Source organism: Oncorhynchus kisutch, linkage group LG6 (genome assembly GCF_002021735.2).
Source record: "Oncorhynchus kisutch isolate 150728-3 linkage group LG6, Okis_V2, whole genome shotgun sequence".
Taxonomy (NCBI): domain Eukaryota; kingdom Metazoa; phylum Chordata; class Actinopteri; order Salmoniformes; family Salmonidae; genus Oncorhynchus; species Oncorhynchus kisutch.
In genome coordinates, this window is record NC_034179.2 from 83410169 (window position 1) to 83428976 (window position 18808).

The window sequence follows — 18808 nt, forward strand, 5'->3', positions numbered from 1 at the left end:
GGATGATATAGAGCAGGGGAGTGGGAGGAGACCAAATGGTAAATTTATATTTAGGAAGGCCACCATTCTAAAACTAACTGAATCACTATACAAACAAACCACAGGAGGCTGCAGAGGGGAGAACGGCACATAATAATTACCAGAATGGAGCAAATGGAATGGCATCATACACCTGGAAATCATGCGTTTGATGTATTTGATAGCTATTCACTATCACTGCTCCAGTCATTAACACGAGCCAGTGCCAACAACCTCCTGTGAAACAATAGCAAAATATGTTGATAATGAAGTTTCACATGACCCCCCCTGTCCTGTAAAATAAATTGCACCCCCCCCCCCCCCATATAATTGATTTAAAATTATGTTTACGACCACAAATAACAATAACAAGCGACCCTGCTTATAAACGTGCATATCGACTTTGCCAGGTTTCGCCGACCTCCATGGGCGAGCTCACTCTCGCTGCCTGTTTCATTACACTACGATGTATATTACACTACGACACTACGGCTGCAGACAATGATCAGCTAGGGGGAATTCAGATTTTCAACATTTTGATGCCATATTATTTTATTTATTTTATTTAACCTTTCTTTTAACTAGGCAAGTCAGTTTAGAACACATTCTTATTTACAATGACGGCCTATTTATAATCATATAAAATATATGCAACACATGTCCCCCCCCCCCAACAACTTTCTGTGCCAATGCACCACACAACCAATAAACAAAGCATACAGACTTCGGCCACTTCAGTATCATGGTTTGCTTTTTCAACACCACAATAAATAGACTATGTCAATTTCGACAAACAGAAAGTACTTCCTCCCTACCTTGTAGGCCTACCCAGTATCGAATCCTTGCCTTGACAATCTTTAAATGTTATTATTATTTATTGTTGTAACAGAAGTCTCTTTCCATTCATCAAATGGCCGTTGCACAGTCTGGATTGATTGATAATTGTGTCAGGTAAAAAAAAAATACGTAGACAGTATACACAAAGTACAACGTTTGTTGTGACGGGGATTGCACAATAAAGTCGGGAACTTATTTCCATTGTGGTCCCTGCTTTTTTGTACATAAATACATATATAATTACATAGATACAGACAAATTACAGCGGTACAGACAAAAAAAAAATCGACCTCAAGTTGACTATGATGGGGGAGTTTAAGAACAAGCTTGTTTTGTCTGGCCTGTAGTTTATTCTTTACATATTTGGGGCTGCTGGTGAACCATGATCTTCAGGCATAATCTAAGTGACACTGGACCAACACATTAGCCACTCTTTAATAGGTAGGAAGGTGACATATCGTACTGGTCAGATTTCCTGACATATCGTACTGGTCAGAGTTCCTGACATATCGTACTGGTCAGAGTTCCTGACATGTCGTACTGGTCAGAGTTCCTGACATGTCGTACTGGTCAGAGTTCCTGACATATCGTACTGGTCTTACTCTGTCATTTCTTCCTTTTTTTCTTGTATTTTTCCTGTGGCCTTATCCAAATTGTATTCTTATTCAGACTCTTGAAATATTTGCTCTATACAACCTAAATGTATCCTTAACATGTGAATGTAATTACGGCCTTTGTAAAGACAGCAAAGATATATTGTGTATGTTTAGTACATGTTCTTTATATGCTCTTGAATAAAAATGTATGAAAGAAAAGTATGTGTGGAAATACCTAGTGCACATAAAGTTAACTTCTGCGGTTAAATTCCCGTGCACCGAATAAAAAACAACAAGTTAAATGTGTTTACATCGCATTTTTATCTCTAGGACTACTGATGGTTTTGCCACACACATTTTTTTTGCAAAGGTATAGCGAATGTGGCCACTCTCGTATTGGCACATGTGCTCTAGCCAACAGCTCACATACAGAGTGGGTATAGCCTACATGATGAGATTATTATGGACAAAAGTGCAAGATTATTTTTATTTATCAAACGGCACCAAACTTCGATCATCATGTCACCAGAATAAGACCCTCGATATTTATTGAAAGGAGAATTAAACTCATCACCATTCACTTTCACCACCACCCTGTGAAGGTCATCATAAATGATTTAATCTGTTGCCTAATAAACTGCATGCTTTCCCATGATGTCGTGACTTTTTTTTATCCAACATGCACTTTACTCGCGTAAAAAAAAATGGATGGAAACCTGGTTAATGTTAAACCATTTTGAGGAGGCTGGAATTATATTTTGGACAATGTGCGCATGCGTTTGAAGTATCTAATTGGATTAAAACATTGTGACTCGTTGTTTTTATGCCACATACAACAAAAGGTAATACATTTTAAAAGTTCAATTATAAATATTTAGTCTACATGCAAGTGTTAGGTTCTATGTGCGCGAGGAATAGACCCTTGGATTGGAGAGGAGGCAGAGCGCGCATTTAGCGTTCCTGAATAACTAGACCTAACAGGAAGAATGATGATCTACAACAGACAGCGCGTCTCAGTATCAAATATAAAAATACATCCAGACTGGCCTGCTACCGCGCCTTTCGAGACCTTACAAGCGGTCTAGAGTAGACTCAGAACTGATCCAACTGGAATGAAACATTCAAATCACAGGCCTTTGTCACCGTTATTCAAATGACATTTTCACTGCAGCCTAGAGTAGAATTTTGTACTCGCTTGAAAACGATAATGCAATTGCAGGTAACCTAAAACTGGCCGAAACAGGTAACCCTTATCGAGTCTTGTATTATTCCACGTCCTTGCTCAAGGCATAGACCAAATTGCACAGTTCTAAGCCATATTGTATCTATACAATTTCAAGCCAACCCCATGGCCATTTCATATAGCAGGTTACCATAGCATGTTTGTGTTAGAGACTATCTGAAATCCCACAGCTGTGGTCTTGGACTGATTCGTGTAAATGTCAGAAATTTCATTTCGAAAATGGATCTTATTGAAAGTCTGGCTTCTCAAACTAACTCTGACATTTTGTTAATTACTGAGACTTGGTTAAAAAAAGTATGTGCCAGACTCTGATATGTCTCTAAATGGATATAATGTTTAAAGATCTGACAGTGCTGGCAGAAGTGGAGGTGTCTCCAAATTCACGAAGAACAACTTGAATGTTACTGTGTGTATTACCACCTCTGTCCCTAAGCAATTTGAATGGATTGTCCTAAATGTGAGCCTTTGTAATAATGCCCAACTAACGTTATTGGGAGTTTATTGCCCTCCCTTGGCCCTCCCAATTGCTCTTAGCAAATTATCTGACATGCTAACTATACTCATTCTCATTTTGGGTGATCTTAACCTGGATTGGTTGATGCCAGTATCAGATAGACTGACATATATTTGTACTCAGCTAAATTTAACTCAACTGGTAACTGAATCAGCTTGCCCCAACTTAAAACACCCTGAGAAATCTACTATTTTGGATATCATTCTGAAAGTATAGAGCTAATGGAATCTTTGCTAACAAGCTCAGAGACCATTGTCCCATTGCCTGCATTAGCGATACATGTACACGCATTATTACAAAGAGACATGTTAGAACTTTCAATGAACAACATTTCCTGTATCTCTGACTCGGATCAGGCCCGTAAACGTTTGACCTCTCTGTTTAACTCTGTTGTAGATAAGAATCCCCCACGTAGGAGATGAAGGGTAAAGGACATAGGTAACCCATAGTTCACGCATGAATTGTCAGAAATATTTAATGAAAGTCAATCTAAGGCTCGATTGACTGATTCTTCCTGTGACTGGCAGTCCTTCAGACATTTGAGAAATAGATGTCTTACTCTGGTTAGATAAGCAAAGTCAATATACTTTTTGAATTATGTATCTGAGTGTGTTGGAAATCCAGGTCAATTCTGGAAAGTGGTAAAATCTTTGAGAAAAAAATCCGCCCCCTCATTACCCAAGCAGGTTATGACAGCCTCTGGACCCATTTGGAAAGAAGTAGAGGGTGCTCAACCAATGTGAGTTGAGGTGCAACCTAAAAATTTGTAAACATCATTGGAAAGGATCACTGGATCATCATTGGAAAGGATCACCATAAAAAAATCCTACTTTTATTAAGCAAGTTTAAAAGATTTACGCTTTCGGCCTTCAATGGTATTTTTCAGAATTATCACAAAGGGAATAGACAAGTTCATATGGGGCATGGGGCAGACAATTAGGGAGAAAACTCTTAAACTGGTGGCTCTAATGAGAGATGTTGTGGTAGACCATACAGGTTGATACTCAGGGTGTGGGGTACTGTGGTCAATGTCGCCACCTAGTGATGAACTACAGAAGTGGAACCAGTAAAAAACTAGTAAAAAACTAGTGCAGGGATCATCAACTAGATTCAGCCCCTTGACGATTTTTTTTCTTGAGCGGAAGGTCGGTGGGCCGGAACATAATTACAAATATTTTGTGGATTGCAAAGTGGCTGCAAGAAGCCCAAACAGATATAATGTTTGACTAAAACATATTAATTTTAAACCTTGTTTACATTTGAGAATAATTGGGAACAGATTTCTCAAATTAAAATCACTTGGAGCTGATTTCCTGGTGTTTTTACAGTTTTTCATGCCCCCCAAAATAATACAAAATTAAAAATGTCTCTCAGAAAGATTGGGGGGGCCAAATAAAACCACCTGTGGGCAAAAATCAGTTTGGAAACCCTGTTCTAGTGCGTAACTCCCTTGAGGTTCTCCTACGAAAAATAAGCCGCACAGGCAGCGAATCACGTAAATCACATTGCTAGAATTGCAATTGATGGTACTTTAGATTTGTATGCCTGTTTTGAATGTTATTCTGGCATTAATACGTGTCAGTTTGCAAACAATATAAAAATGTAAAATCATTGAGTTAATAAAGCCGCATACAAACTTGATCTCTTTTTTTGCTTTCTTGTGTAAAGCAGCTCCAAAATGCAGGTGTTTCATCCTTGCTTTCTGTGGTGGTGGTTAGTTTCTCTGTGATTGGCTCAGTGTTTTGTCACACATGGGGACACTACGTCACCGCCAAATCTACGGGTAGAGATAGAAAATTCAAGCCCCTTGGGTTCTGCCATAGAGTTACATTCGAAGTGCCCATCCAAGAAGGCTCAAGGTCACTGGCCACAGATAAAATGATGTCAAATCACATATCTACTGTATCTTTTATTGGACTGATATTGTGAACATCAGACTATTAAAATCTTAGCTAGCAAGCTAGGAGTCATCATCATGAATCAAGTCGACAATCTACTGGCAAATCCTTTTCAATCCTTATCATATGAAATTGTAGATAAACCGTATCTGTGCTCATTGGCCATTGGACATGAACATTACACCAAAAATTGGAAATCACAAATTCAACAATGAGTGGTTTGGAAGGAATCAGTGGCGAACTGCAAGCATTGCAAAGAAATCACTAGCCTGCTATTCAGTGGAGTGTCTGTGTGGTCCAAGTTTTCCCAGCTTAAAAGGACAAACACTCAACATTGGGCATGCTGTCAATCCATCATGACTTCTGCTGCGCTCAAAACAACTGGAAACTTGGAACTGGAAAATCTCAAATTTCAGTGAGTTCAAGACAGCTGTGAACTCGGAAAAAAGGAGCTCCAACTGGGAAAATACGTTTTGAACGATCATCCAACTCAGAATTGCACGTTTCTTGTTTTTTTCAGAGTTTCCAGTTGTCTTGAAAGAACCATAAATCCAGAGAATGCCGGACTTTGATGACAAAGTTTGCCCATGAAGGACCACCGTGAGCACAGCACAACAAGGTAAGTCCAAAAACGTGTTGTATGCTGCTGCATAAATGATGTAATATGCCAGGGAGATATGTATACTGTAGCTAAGAAAGTAATACTAAGTGTATGTTGTGTAGTAAGCTGTTAATAGCCCATGTGCCTCACCCTAATAATTTGGTCCCTTTTCCCCTTATAATTTAGCCTACTGTTCTGACTTGGTGTACATGTAGCCTATAGCCTGTTTTAGCAAAATGTCATAATTGATTTTTGTAAGAGTTTTCATTGTCTGCTTATATGCCCCCTTTATTTATCCTACAGTTCTGACTTGGTGTACAGGGAGAATACTGTAAGAAAGGTCCATGTTCGGAATTCTGTTGCTGTACATTTCAAAAGTGCTGAGCAAATAGTTATATTGTCTACGTCCATCCTACCTCGTTCATTAATGTCTTAATCAAATTACACATTGCCTCTTATTCGCTCGTCGTCCATTTATGCCATAGTTTGTACATCTAAATGCCATAGTTTGTACATCTAAATGCCATAGTTTGTACATCTATATTGTTAGTAGAAACCACATTTGTTTAAGCAAGTCAGCCATATCAGCTATGTTGTTTTTAAAAGGCAGTAAATTAGGCTGAATGAACTGTTTCGCTGCCAGACAAGGCTCCGCTGATAGCCAGGTGGAGCAGTGGTAAGGTGTTGGGACTGCTGTTGGCACAGCTTTATGTAGGCCCTAACAATTTGTGGGCACCATTTGTAACTGTTTTAGTGCAATTAATGTATTGTTACATGCTAAAATCACCACTGCACTTGACACAAACTGGTTGAACACTGTTGATTCAAAGTCATCACATTTCTTTTTTTTCTTTTTTATTATTCAACCAGTTTGTGCCTAATGGGCACAACATTTTCAATGACCGAAATGCAATACTCTGTGTACAGGTATGTCTGAGTGGATGTGTTGGGCTTTGAGTGGATGAGTAGTGTTGAGATATAGCGACAGAGTATTGAGTAGATATCTGGTAAATCAGTGGGAATAAATGTGCCTAAAGCCAATGCGTTGAATTGTAGATCAATTTTTTTTATTTAACTAGGCAAGTCAGTTAAGAACAAATTCCTATTTACAATGATGACCTACACCGACCAAACCTGGACGACGCTGGGCCAATTGTGCACCAATCATTGTTACTGCTGCTTCTGCTCAGCCAGCATCTGGTTTGGTCTCATGCCCCAACTTGGTCTCAGTGCATTTCGTAATATTCTGTATGTATATCCACAATCCATTTAGTATGATATGTTTAATATGGTATGTATTCATTTGTGGATGTCCATGTTATGTTATATGTTTATTTGCTATGAATTTTCAAAACAGACTATATGTTACGAATTTGCAAAACGCAGTATATGTTACAAATTCTAGCTAGGTGGCTAACCTTATGGTTAGGGAAGGGTTCGCTAAAAGAGTTAAGGTTAGGGTTAGGGGAAGGGTTAGCTAACATGCAAAGCAGTTGCATAGCTACAAAGTAGTAAGTAGTTGAACATTTGCTAATTAGCTAAAATGCTCAAGTTATCCCTGATGAGATTTGAACTCACAACCTTTGGGTTGGTAGACGTTTGCGTTATATGCCTACCCATCCACCCCAACCAACACCCTCATTTCATAACCATAATAATAACCATCTGTCTTATGTAACCATACCAAATAAAACATATAACTATACTTTGATCGTTCCTATTTTACGTTTACTATGTTATGTCTGGTCTATGAGACCAGGCTACATGCCCGGGTTGAACCCATGCGCCATGTGGGGAGCCTGCTGGATGAACTGCTGGAAGAGACACACACTCAGAGCAGGACAAGTACATCATGAATGTTCATGATTTCACCACGTCTTGAATTGAGGTAAGCGCTGTCAATTATTCACTACTGCTTGAAAAAACATTCCCTACAATTTTATGTAACATTTATTTAACTAGGCAAGTCAGTTAAGAACAAATTCTTATTTACAATGACTGCCTACTCCAGACTATGCTGGGCCAATTGTGCGCCGCCCTATCCCAATCACGACCAGATGTGATTCAGCCTGGATTCGAACCAGGGACTGTAGTGACGCCTTAGACTGCTGCGCCACTCGGGAGCCCAAATGCCGTGTCCAATGTTCTAATCCCTCCCCATAAATGTAGAGTGCAGTATTAGAGTCGGATTGATAACGCTCAATCCAGATAGGCAGCGATGGCAAAGGTGACATGTTCTGATGAAACTGTTCTATCAAATATGCCTATTGCTCCGCCACGGTAGGTTGCAGTAAAGCACCATAGAAGACCACGGCGCTAGTACAGGAAGAAGAATCTACCATTCATTTCCGTAAATAAAATCGGTCACCATTCTGTCTTCCTGTTGTGAAGTTAGCGGCATGGAGAAGGCACGTTTAATTGTATCAGGATCGAAATAGCATTTTGCGTTGCAAATAGAATTGTAGCTATCTGAACACGATTTAATTTGATTGGTAAGACTGAAGCCTTTCAAATACGTTTCTGTAAGCCCATTACCATCAAACTAATAGTAGCTAGCACATTTATAGCAAGCTGTGCTAACTGTATTGTGTTGTCATGCTTTATGTTTCACAATACTTGCTTACCACTCTGTACCACTCTGTATTTACTCGCGCGCTATTGTTGCCATCATTCCCTCCCCAGCGCGTGTGTGTAAAGCATGGAGATTGAGGGGAGAGATTTCATGAACACTCCCCCCTTGAAGACGGTGCGGTTTGGGGGCAATGTTGTTGCCACGTTAGCGAAATTCAAACAGGTGAGATTTCCAATCCAGTGACACCAAACTTGGATGCCTTAGACACTTTTGTGATTCACTCTGGATTGTAGTTATAACCTGGTATACATATGACAGTATTTGCTGCTGGTTGGTTGTTTTTCAAGGGAGACACCAGTGACTATGAGTTGTTGAAACATCAGCTGGCAGATCCAGATATCAAGGTAAATGAGCACGACTAGCAGTTCTGCTACATGTACAGTGTAACAAGGACATTTCCAGAGGTCTTAATGATAATAGAATGTCTTCCTTTTTGACAGGATGCCCAAATCATCAACTGGCTGCAGGAGTTCCGGAATTGTGTGACACAACTCAGCAAAGACCATGAGCAGCTGATCTATGTGGCTCTGGTGAGGATGGAACACTTGAATCAAGAGATGGACAGTACTGCCCAGTCCAGGAACAGTTTTCTAATGCTGTATCTACCCCTTGTGTCTCTGTGAACCAGAGGCTGCCGTGGCTGGGCCGAAGCCCTGCCGTAGTGGAGGAGTATCTGTCCTTCCTCAGTAACCTGGTATCTGCCCAGACGGTCTACCTCCGGGCCTGCCTCAAGATGGTGGTCTCCAACTTCAAACCCAGTGAGTTCCTGTCTGTCTGCGTGGACATTCTGATAACTCAATATGGCTACTTTGAAGACGTGTTGTTTTTCCTTCCTTTCCAGAGAGAGTGAAGATCTGTGAGGGAGGAGTGGACATCTCTGACTCGGATGATGACGATGAAAGTAGGTGTTACTGTTTCATTACTGTTTGCGATGGAAAACCAAGGTCCCTGAAATGTTTCATTGAAATACACACTGCAGTAAATTCATAGTGACCTGAGACTGCAGTTGGTAAAAGGCTGCTCCACTCGTCCTTTTAGGGAAACTAGGCACACCTCTAAAGTCCTTGAAGAGTGAGGATGATAAGAGGGGAGGTGAGGTGTAGATAAGATAATGCACAGAGACTCTAGCACTGGGGACTTTCACTGCAGGAGTCCCACCCCTTATGGTTACTGATTAGTCAGGCTGACAGACCTCCTCATAAATCTTAGTTTTACTTCAATGTTACAATTTTGTTTTTACTTCAAACGTTACAGAATCAACGTTCCATTGCAATATAAAGGGTATAATGACACCCAGTTCACAGATCCAACTTGTTCAACGTTAGATGTTAGTTCAAAACGGCAAATACTCTTTTAATTTCTGCACAGTTTTAACCCTTTCTCTTCTTTCTTGATTTGAAGACCTTCCAAGAAGTTTTGACCAGTGTCACCAGGCCCTGCAGCTGATTGGCAGATATGTCCCATCGTACGTAGCCATAAGACAATCCTACAACATGTTGCTGGATCATTTTCAGACCCAGGTCTGACCTTGGGAATTGTTGACCCCCAATGCAAACTGGTAACAAACATATTTTTTCATCCTTCTCATTTCAGCACCAGCTGTTTCCTGATGCCCATTCTGATTGACAACTTTCCTTTTGTGCAGAAATCTTCCAGAACCCTGGTAAGCAGTGGCTGCAGTAGGGAGCCTCATGTTTCGTTTTTTTATTGTCAGGTTGTTGTACAGTATGGTTGTCTTTCACTCTCCCCAGGAGTGTTATGTCCATAACCTTCTGTCAGGTTGTTGTACAGTTTGGTTGTCTTTCACTCTCCCCAGGAGTGTTATGTCCATAACCTTCTGTCAGGTTGTTGTACAGTTTGGTTGTCTTTCACTCTCCCCAGGAGTGTTAATTCCATAACCTTCTGTCAAGTTGTTGTACAGTATGGTTGTCTTTCACTCTCCCCAGGAGTGTTATGTCCATAACCTTCTGCGGGTGGCGGTGTACATCCCCTCTCTACGACGAGACGTCCTGGAACTCATCATCAGTAGGATGCTCAAACTGGACGTAAGTGTGTGTTAGTTAAGCCACAGTTGCTCGTGTGTGTGTGTTTTGTCTTTCCAGTTCTTCACTGAGAAATAGGTGTTTTTTGTGTGCTAACACGGTGTGTTGTGTTCCAGGTGAGTGCTCCCCGGGGAGAGATAGAGGAGGTGGAGGAGAACACTGTGCAGCAGGAGTTGAAAGGAGAGCAGGAGGAGGAGGGCCTCTTTGACATGGTGACTGACTAGATCTGCTATGTTTTACATACAACAGTCACTGGTGTGATAGTTCTCCATTTTGCGACTGATGTGGTGTGACGTTTCCCTCCTCTCTCTCTCTCTCACACAGGATGAGGATGTCTGTTCAGTGAAGTCCAGTCCAGCAGGGACCAATGTGATGGTCCACCCTGTCGCTGAGAGACTGGACACTCTCATGGTTGTGCTGCTGGCCTTCATCAAGGACATGTGCCACGTCAACGGTGAGCACAGGGTCTTCACACACACTCACTAGACATATGACAAGACAGTGCTTACTCTGCTTCCTTTCTCTCTCCCCTTCCACCCCTCTATCTCTCTCCCCCTCTACTCTCTCTACCCCTCTACTCTCTCTCCCCTTCCACCCCTCTATCTCTCTCCCCCTCTACTCTCTCTACCCCTCTACTCTCTCTCCCCCTCCACCCCTCTCTCTCTACCCCCTCTACTCTCTCTACCCCTCTACTCTCTCTCCCCTTCCACCCCTCTACTCTCTCTCCCCCTCTACTCTCTCTCCCCCTCTACTCTCTCTCCCCCTCTACTCTCTCTCCCCCTCTACTCTCTCTCCCCCTCTACTCTCTCTCCCCCTCTACTCTCTCTCCCCCTCTACTCTCTCTACCCTCTACTCTCTCTCCCCTTCCACCCCTCTATCTCTCTCCCCCTCTACTCTTTCTACCCCTCTACTCTCTCTCCCCTTCCACCCCTCTATCTCTCTCCCCTCTACTCTCTCTCCCCCTCTACTCTCTCTCCCCCTCTACTCTCTCTCCCCCTCTACTCTCTCTCCCCCTCTACTCTCTCTCCCCCTCTACTCTCTCTCCCCCTCTACTCTCTCTCCCCCTCTACTCTCTCTCCCCCTCTACTCTCTCTCCCCCTCTACTCTCTCTCCCCTTCCACCCCTCTATCTCTCTCCCCCTCTACTCTTTCTACCCCTCTACTCTCTCTCCCCTTCCACCCCTTTATCTCTCTCCCCCTCTACTCTCTCTACCCCTCTACTCTCTCTCCCCTTCCACCCCTCTATCTCTCTCCCCCTCTACTCTTTCTACCCCTCTACTCTCTCTCCCCCTCTACTCTCTCTACCCCTCTACTCTCTCTCCCCTTCCACCCCTCTATCTCTCTCCCCCTCTACTCTTTCTACCCCTCTACTCTCTCTCCCCTTCCACCCCTTTATCTCTCTCCCCCTCTACTCTCTCTACCCCTCTACTCTCTCTCCCCTTCCACCCCTCTATCTCTCTCCCCCTCTACTCTCTCTACCCCTCTACTCTTTCTACCCCTCTACTCTCTCTCCCCTTCCACCCCTCTACTCTCTCTCCCCCTCTACTCTCTCTCCCCTTCCACCCCTTTATCTCTCTCCCCACTACTCTCTCTACCCCTCTACTCTCTCTCCCCTTCCACCCCTCTACTCTCTCTCCCCCTCTACTCTCTCTCCCCTTCCACCCCTCCATCTCTCTCCCCCTCTACTCTTTCTACCCCTCTACTCTCTCTCCCCCTCTACTCTCTCTACCCCTCTACTCTCTCTCCCCTTCCACCCCTTTATCTCTCTCCCCCTCTACTCTCTCTACCCCTCTACTCTCTCTCCCCTTCCACCCCTCTATCTCTCTCCCCCTCTACTCTTTCTACCCCTCTACTCTCTCTCCCCTTCCACCCCTTTATCTCTCTCCCCCTCTACTCTCTCTACCCCTCTACTCTCTCTCCCCTTCCACCCCTCTATCTCTCTCCCCCTCTACTCTCTCTACCCCTCTACTCTTTCTACCCCTCTACTCTCTCTCCCCTTCCACCCCTCTACTCTCTCTCCCCCTCTCTCTCCCCTTCCACCCCTTTATCTCTCTCCCCCACTACTCTCTCTACCCCTCTACTCTCTCTCCCCTTCCACCCCTCCATCTCTCTCCCCCTCTTCTATCTCTCTCCCCCTCTACTCTCTCTACCCCTCTACTCTCTCTACCCCTCTACTCTCTCTACTCTCTCTACCCCTCTACTCTCTCTACTCTCTCTACCCCTCTACTCTCTCTCCCCCTCTACTCTCTCTACCCCTCTACTCTCTCTCCCCTTCCTCCCCTTCCACCCCTCCATCTCTCTCCCCCTCTACTCTCTCTCTCTGGCAGGTTGTCTGGATGTGGAGCGGACTAAGGATCTGTACAAGGACCTGGTGTGTGTGTTTGATAAACTTATCCTACCTACACACGCCTCCTGTCACGTCCAATACGCCCTCTTCTACCTCTGCAGCTTCAGACTGGTCAGTACTCGCAACAGTGTGCATCCGTGCAGCTTTATAGTAGTGGCATTTTATAGAACAGTTGAGTGGGTAACTCGATTGATTGGCTGTGTGTTTGACCCCTCTCTCAGGCTCTGGCAGAGGCGTTTCTGGAACACCTGTGGAGGTTACTGCAGAGCCAGTCTCACCCGGCAGTACTGCGCCAATCTGCCGCTGGCTACATGGGTAGCTTCCTGGCCCGTGCCAACTTCCTGCCCGTCGCGTGAGTCACACCCTACTTTTGCTGATCAGAAAGGGCTCCTTAGAGCATGTTGGGGTGTGGTTGGTTCTACGCAGCATACTCTCTGGTCCCTCCTAACCCCCTGACTAAGATTCTCTGACTGTTCTCCGTCCTGCAGTACGGTACGTGCGTGTCTGGATCTGCTGGTCCCCTGGCTCCACCTATACATAGACAGCCAGGACTCCGGCTCCCGGGCCTACTGTGACATCACGCTACACGGGCCCTTCTACAACGCCTGCCAGGCTGTCTTCTACACACTCATCTTCAGACACAGGAGCATCCTGGAGGGTAACATGAAGAAAGGTAGGGGATTACACATGCGTGTAAAACACATACACAGTTACTTACAATTTTGTTTTTTATTGTATCAGTTGATATATCTCACTGGCCTGGCAATCTCTGTGGGGGGGCTCTCTACCAGTTTCCAGTATTATATAACTGTGTGTCTGTACGGGGGGGGCTCTCTACCAGTTTCCAGTATTATATAACTGTGTGTCTGTAAGGGGGGGCTCTCTACCAGTTTCCAGTATTCTATAACTGTGTGTCTGTACGGGGGGGGCTCTCTACCAGTTTCCAGTATTTATATAACTGTGTGTCTGTACGGGGGGGGGCTCTCTACCAGTTTCCAGTATTATATAACTGTGTGTCTGTAAGGGGGGGGCTCTCTACCAGTTTCCAGTATTATATAACTGTGTGTCTGTACGGGGGGGGCTCTCTACCAGTTTCCAGTATTATATAACTGTGTGTCTGTACGGGGGGGCTCTCTACCAGTTTCCAGTATTATATAACTGTGTGTCTGTACGGGGGGGCTCTCTACCAGTTTCCAGTATTATATAACTGTGTGTCTGTACGGGGGGGCTCTCTACCAGTTTCCAGTATTATATAACTGTGTGTCTGTACGGGGGGGGCTCTCTACCAGTTTCCAGTATTATATAACTGTGTGTCTGTACGGGGGGGGGCTCTCTACCAGTTTCCAGTATTATATAACTGTGTGTCTGTAAGGGGGGGCTCTCTACCAGTTTCCAGTATTATATAACTGTGTGTCTGTTTCCCTCCCAGGGCTGGCGTACCTGCAGAGTCTGAACCTAGAGAGGATAGTGATGTGTCAGCTCAACCCTCTGAAGGTCTGCCTGCCTGCCGTCACCAACATGTTTGCTGCCATCACCAGGTACAGTGGTACACCGACCAACCACCCTTTAAGCCAGTCGCACATCAATTACCCTCTGCTACAGCACTGTGTTAGTTTCTGTCTGCTTCTAAAAATGTGAAGTGGTTGTTTGACCCAGACGTGTATCCATCCATCCACAGAAAGTACCAGTTGGTGTTCTGCTACACCATCATCGAGAGGAACAACCGCCATGTTCTCCCCGTGGTCCGCAGCTCCGTGGGGGGCGACTGTGTGTCCACCAACACCAACCCCCTGGACAGTTTCTTCCCCTTCGACCCCTATGTGCTCAAGAGGTAACCCATGACCCCTTCTCAGGGACCACTTATCAGTAGGCACAAAATAGGAGAAATTGGAGATGGCAGTAGTACAACCTGAACTCTAAGAAGAGAGTTAATTTTCAATTTCTGATCATGTTTTTCTTCTCTCCTCTCCAGGTCAAGTAAACTCATCGAGCCCCTCTACCAGGTGTGGGAGGAGCCAGCAGACACTGAGGTGGACACAGTCACCACCAAGAGAGTCAGACCGGTAAAACACAGACAGTCTTGTATTCTCTCAGGCACACACATGATTGGATGCTGTGTGTCTCCCTATTGGATGTTTTTGTGGTTTGATTGGCTGTTTTCTCTCTGTCTCAGTGCTCGGATGCAGATGAGGATGACTTCCTGCGAGGGGAGACACCGGAGACAAAGGGAGTGATGGGTATGACCCCTGGCTCGTATGAGTCACACCTCCACAGCCCCAGCAGTGTGGGCTCGCCGCCCATCTCCTTCCTACAGAGACCCTATCATCACTGAAGAGAAGTATCAGTCGGAACCATCTACAATCACCACCCCATCAAGAACCTACTCCAGGACGCAAAAGATTATGAACACAAAGTGTACAATGCGTGGCTAGAGCTATTCATTTTATAATAATGGTTCTATGTTATTCACTATTAACCAGTTAACATGTTATAAGTTAATTTAACTCCACTATGGAAAGAAAATGTATTTGTTTTATCTAGGATGGGAAAATCGAAAGATTTTTGTGTTCTCAGCGAAGGTAACTGTATTTACAAAAGAGAATTCTGACACTTTCAATAGTTCATTGATTTTGGTTGTCTCTGATCTACAATTTGTGTCAAGTTCTGAACAACACATTTTAATGATTTATATCATTTTACAGATTGTAAACATGTTCCCTTATTGAAATTCTTAACCAGAACAGATACTTGTAAGAAAGGTCACCTGCAGTAGATGAAACGGGAAACATATCTGTAAACTTGTGCTTGTAGGTATGGAGTATCAAATACATAGTTGACGTACACAACCCTGTAAATAAAAGTCACACTATTTGTGGGTTGACAGAAATGAATATACTGTACAGGGATGTCCTGTCCCACTCTGTTGCACTGTAACACACATCCTCTCAGGGAGGATTCTCAGAGGGTGTTTGCTTTGCGTATAGAAATACGGAAACACTTTCTCTGTGAACGTGTGTGAGAAAGAGTAAAGGGGTGTATCGTCATCAGCAGGGTCAAAGAAAGACACTTGACCCTTGTCCCAGTCCAGCTGCACTCTGACCCTCTTGAGTTTCTCTGTGACTGTCACAGCTGTTGGGGGTGAGGTCATCGCTCTGTACTCCCTGTCTCGCAGACACATGGTCCAAAACCCGTTCTCGGGCCGGGCCTGGACCTCCGCATTCCTGGTGACAGACATACAGGCCACGCCCAGAATCCAGTCGTTGTTACATCCTGTATCCACTACCCAGCAGTGGCTTCCTGAGCTAAGCCCGGTCATGCCCAGGACCTCTGCACTCATGTGGAAGCGCTCAGGGTTGTCAGGGAGACGGTGGGGCTGGCTGGTGTACTGAAGGGACGTGAGGTCATGTGACAGGAAGAGGCAGGGGTGTGCTGTGTTTGGGTCCAAGGTCACAGGAGCTGAAGAGGAGGAAATGGGCCAGAGACTGGGTTAGAGACAGGAAAAGGGTTTGGGTCACTCACCACTGTTTTAGCTTCTCTCTGCCAGGTTAAAATGCTGTGGGAGTTAACCTTCTTATCTCCTCATCTCTGTTAACCATTGAAATTGACTTACTATATTCAACATGCAGAAGCATTTTCTTCCAGACTCTGTACTTGAGGTTACAGAGGTGCTTGGCTACATCAATCAGCGCCCCTGAAATCCTCTCCGGGCCCTGCTCTGTGCACTGGGCTCTGAAATTACAAGATAATACAATTGTCCTGTTCAATATTCCAAAGCAGAGAGAGGGAGGAAAAAATAGAATGATCGACAGAGAGAGGTGGGGGATTTCAACATACCTCTCTATAGTGGCTTTACAATTCTGAAAAGCAAAGAAAGTGTAATATTGTGGCTGAATATTTTTTTTTATCCCATCCTCTCCTCAAAAACAATTATTCTGCCTTTTTAAAATTTGTGTGTAATGTGTAAATTGTGCCAGTACAGACCTGGAGCAATGTCATGTCTTCAGCATCAGTCATCTCCTGTGTTATGACTGTTATAGTCTCTTTGAGGTATAACATCCCTGCTGCAGCCTTTGTCATCATACTCTTCATCAGCCCTATCTTCTCCTCTTCCTCCTCCTTCAGAGCAGCTAGCCTCGCTGCCTCTTCCTCATACAGGAACTGGTGGAGTTCCACAAACAGATCCTTTATCTGCCTCTCTGCCTCCAGGGCCTGATTCTGAGGGGCAGTTAGAGCACAACTTGATGGATTTAAGTTCATTTTAATGAAAAGGAAACTGAGATGACATCTGTAGAGATTACCTTAATGGACTCGAGCATCTCTTCAGAGGTTCCCTTCAGTCTAATGAGGGAGTCCAGAGTATGCTGTAAGGTTTTCAGTGCTACGTTGAGCTCATCCTAGAAGTCAGAGGGTATTCTAACATGAGGCTTCTTATGAAAGCAGCAAGCTGTAACTCGATTAAATGTCTAGATTTAATTATGTGAAATAAATTAACAATAGGTTCAATGCCAGGTGTGTCGCTTGACTAAAATAACCCTTTCAATACCTGAGATAATTTATTATGTTTAAAGATGTTTTACTCTGCAAACACACTGTATGTCCATCAACGCCACTCACTGACGGATAACTAGCAGATCAGCTTTTATCCCATAGGAATGCAGATATAATACTTTACACACTTTTAAATTTCTCTGCTAATACTGTACACTCACATATACTGTCAGGATAGACCTGATTAACAGCATTCTACTGCCAGGGGCCACAGGCTCCTGAGAAAATGGCAACGTTAACTATGAAAACAGTTAAGTTATTTCATGCATATACATACTAGAGTCATTTCAATTATCATTTCAATTATTATTCAGTCTCTCACCTTGCAATCCTGTGCTGCCTTCTCTGTGGGTACGCAGTCATGGTTCTTGTGTATTTTCGAGGCTTGGCACACTACACAGACAGGCTGCTTGTCCACCAGACAGAAGAATCTGAGTCTCTCTCCATGTAGACTACAAAGTACACGGTTCCCCTCGACTGAGCTCTGAATCCTGCTCTGTTGCAAAGCTTCACAGAGGTTCTTCAGAGCCAGGTTGGAGGGAGGGGTGCGCTTGGAAGCTCTTCTCCTGCAGACAGGGCACTGTCTGAGGGCCGAGGTGTTCCAGTAGCATTGTAGGCAGGTCTTACAAAAGCTGTGGCTACATGGTAGGAGGACAGGGTCCCTGAAGATGTCACAGCACACAGGACAGGAGAGATCCTCCTCTGGGAGACACACACTGGATGACATGTATGTCTTCACCTGATCAGGTACCAGGAGTCTGTGAAGAAGATATCCTCTGGCTTAAACAATACTACATTCCCATGTCAAGCATATAAACGTGGAGATTATTTACTTTGTCTTTCAGAAATCACCTCCCTTTTGATTTTCAAAACAGATACTCAAAGTGCCTATTCTTCCATTGTTCTTGTTGTAATGCCAGACCTTAAAAGTGCAGGCTGTTTTCCTGTCTGTTGAGTTGTGTTTGTGTCTGACTCCAGAGACACACAGTACTGCGTGACAGACAGCAACGTGAAACAGGAAGTCGAGCCCTATTGGTCACATGTGGAATAGCTGCAAACTGGTTTAGCCTAGAACCTGTTACATGTTTTGAATTGCAACATTGTTAAAGGTTGTGGATATAGATACACAATCAATCATTTTAAAAGCCTTTAAAAGACTGAAAAGTGAAAGACGACTGTCAAGATATATCTCATGAAGCAGGATGAAAATATGATCAACCAAAATTATTGGTAAAATCATCATAAATAAAAGTGGCCTCACATTACATTGTGTTCCTAAAACATATGTATTTACATGCCTGTAACAAAGGCAGGTACAATGTAGGCCTAACGTAAATACGTAAACACCATACACATCATTACCTATTGTATACAACTGTTATACCTGTTTGTACCTTGCACTATATTAATTATTTGCAAATAAAACTTACAATGGGGATAACTGTGTAATCTAAAGCAATAATTATATGCCAGTGCTTTTGACACCAATGAATGCTCATATAGAGCAAAGCTTCAAAATGTATTCTGTAGGCC

At 43.8% G+C, this 18808-nt stretch overlaps 2 protein-coding genes across 5 annotated transcripts; one reads left to right on the forward strand and one right to left on the reverse strand.

The window, feature by feature from the left end:
• The first annotated feature begins 7471 nt into the window (after positions 1–7471).
• Positions 7472–15627, forward strand: LOC109880747 (RNA polymerase I-specific transcription initiation factor RRN3). Of its 3 annotated transcripts, none has more exons than XM_031827991.1 (18): positions 7472–7595; positions 8390–8501; positions 8627–8683; positions 8780–8869; positions 8968–9097; positions 9181–9240; positions 9741–9804; positions 9933–10002; positions 10286–10384; positions 10498–10593; positions 10706–10835; positions 12708–12838; positions 12949–13079; positions 13216–13400; positions 14157–14265; positions 14406–14558; positions 14700–14790; positions 14901–15627. In XM_031827991.1, the coding sequence occupies exons 2-18, from the start codon at positions 8406–8408 to the stop codon at positions 15057–15059; spliced, it is 1851 nt and encodes a 616-aa protein (XP_031683851.1). In that variant the 5' UTR covers positions 7472–7595; positions 8390–8405; the 3' UTR covers positions 15060–15627. The 3 variants fall into 3 exon arrangements, with proteins under 3 accessions (XP_031683851.1, XP_031683850.1, XP_031683852.1); XM_031827990.1 differs by lacking the exon at positions 7472–7595 and adding an exon at positions 7904–8199; XM_031827992.1 differs by lacking the exon at positions 7472–7595 and adding an exon at positions 8058–8229.
• On the reverse strand, positions 15374–18275 carry LOC109880746 (zinc-binding protein A33). Of its 2 annotated transcripts, XM_020472945.2 has the most exons (6): positions 17598–18272; positions 17026–17121; positions 16709–16942; positions 16562–16584; positions 16338–16456; positions 15374–16183 (listed from the first exon to the last, which is right to left on the reverse strand). In XM_020472945.2, exons 1-6 carry the CDS (start codon positions 18000–18002, stop codon positions 15594–15596), a joined length of 1467 nt encoding a protein of 488 aa, XP_020328534.2. In that variant the 5' UTR covers positions 18003–18272; the 3' UTR covers positions 15374–15593. The 2 variants fall into 2 exon arrangements, with proteins under 2 accessions (XP_020328534.2, XP_020328533.2); XM_020472944.2 differs by having other exon boundaries at positions 16338–16584; positions 17598–18275.
• Positions 18276–18808: the final 533 nt, after the last annotated feature.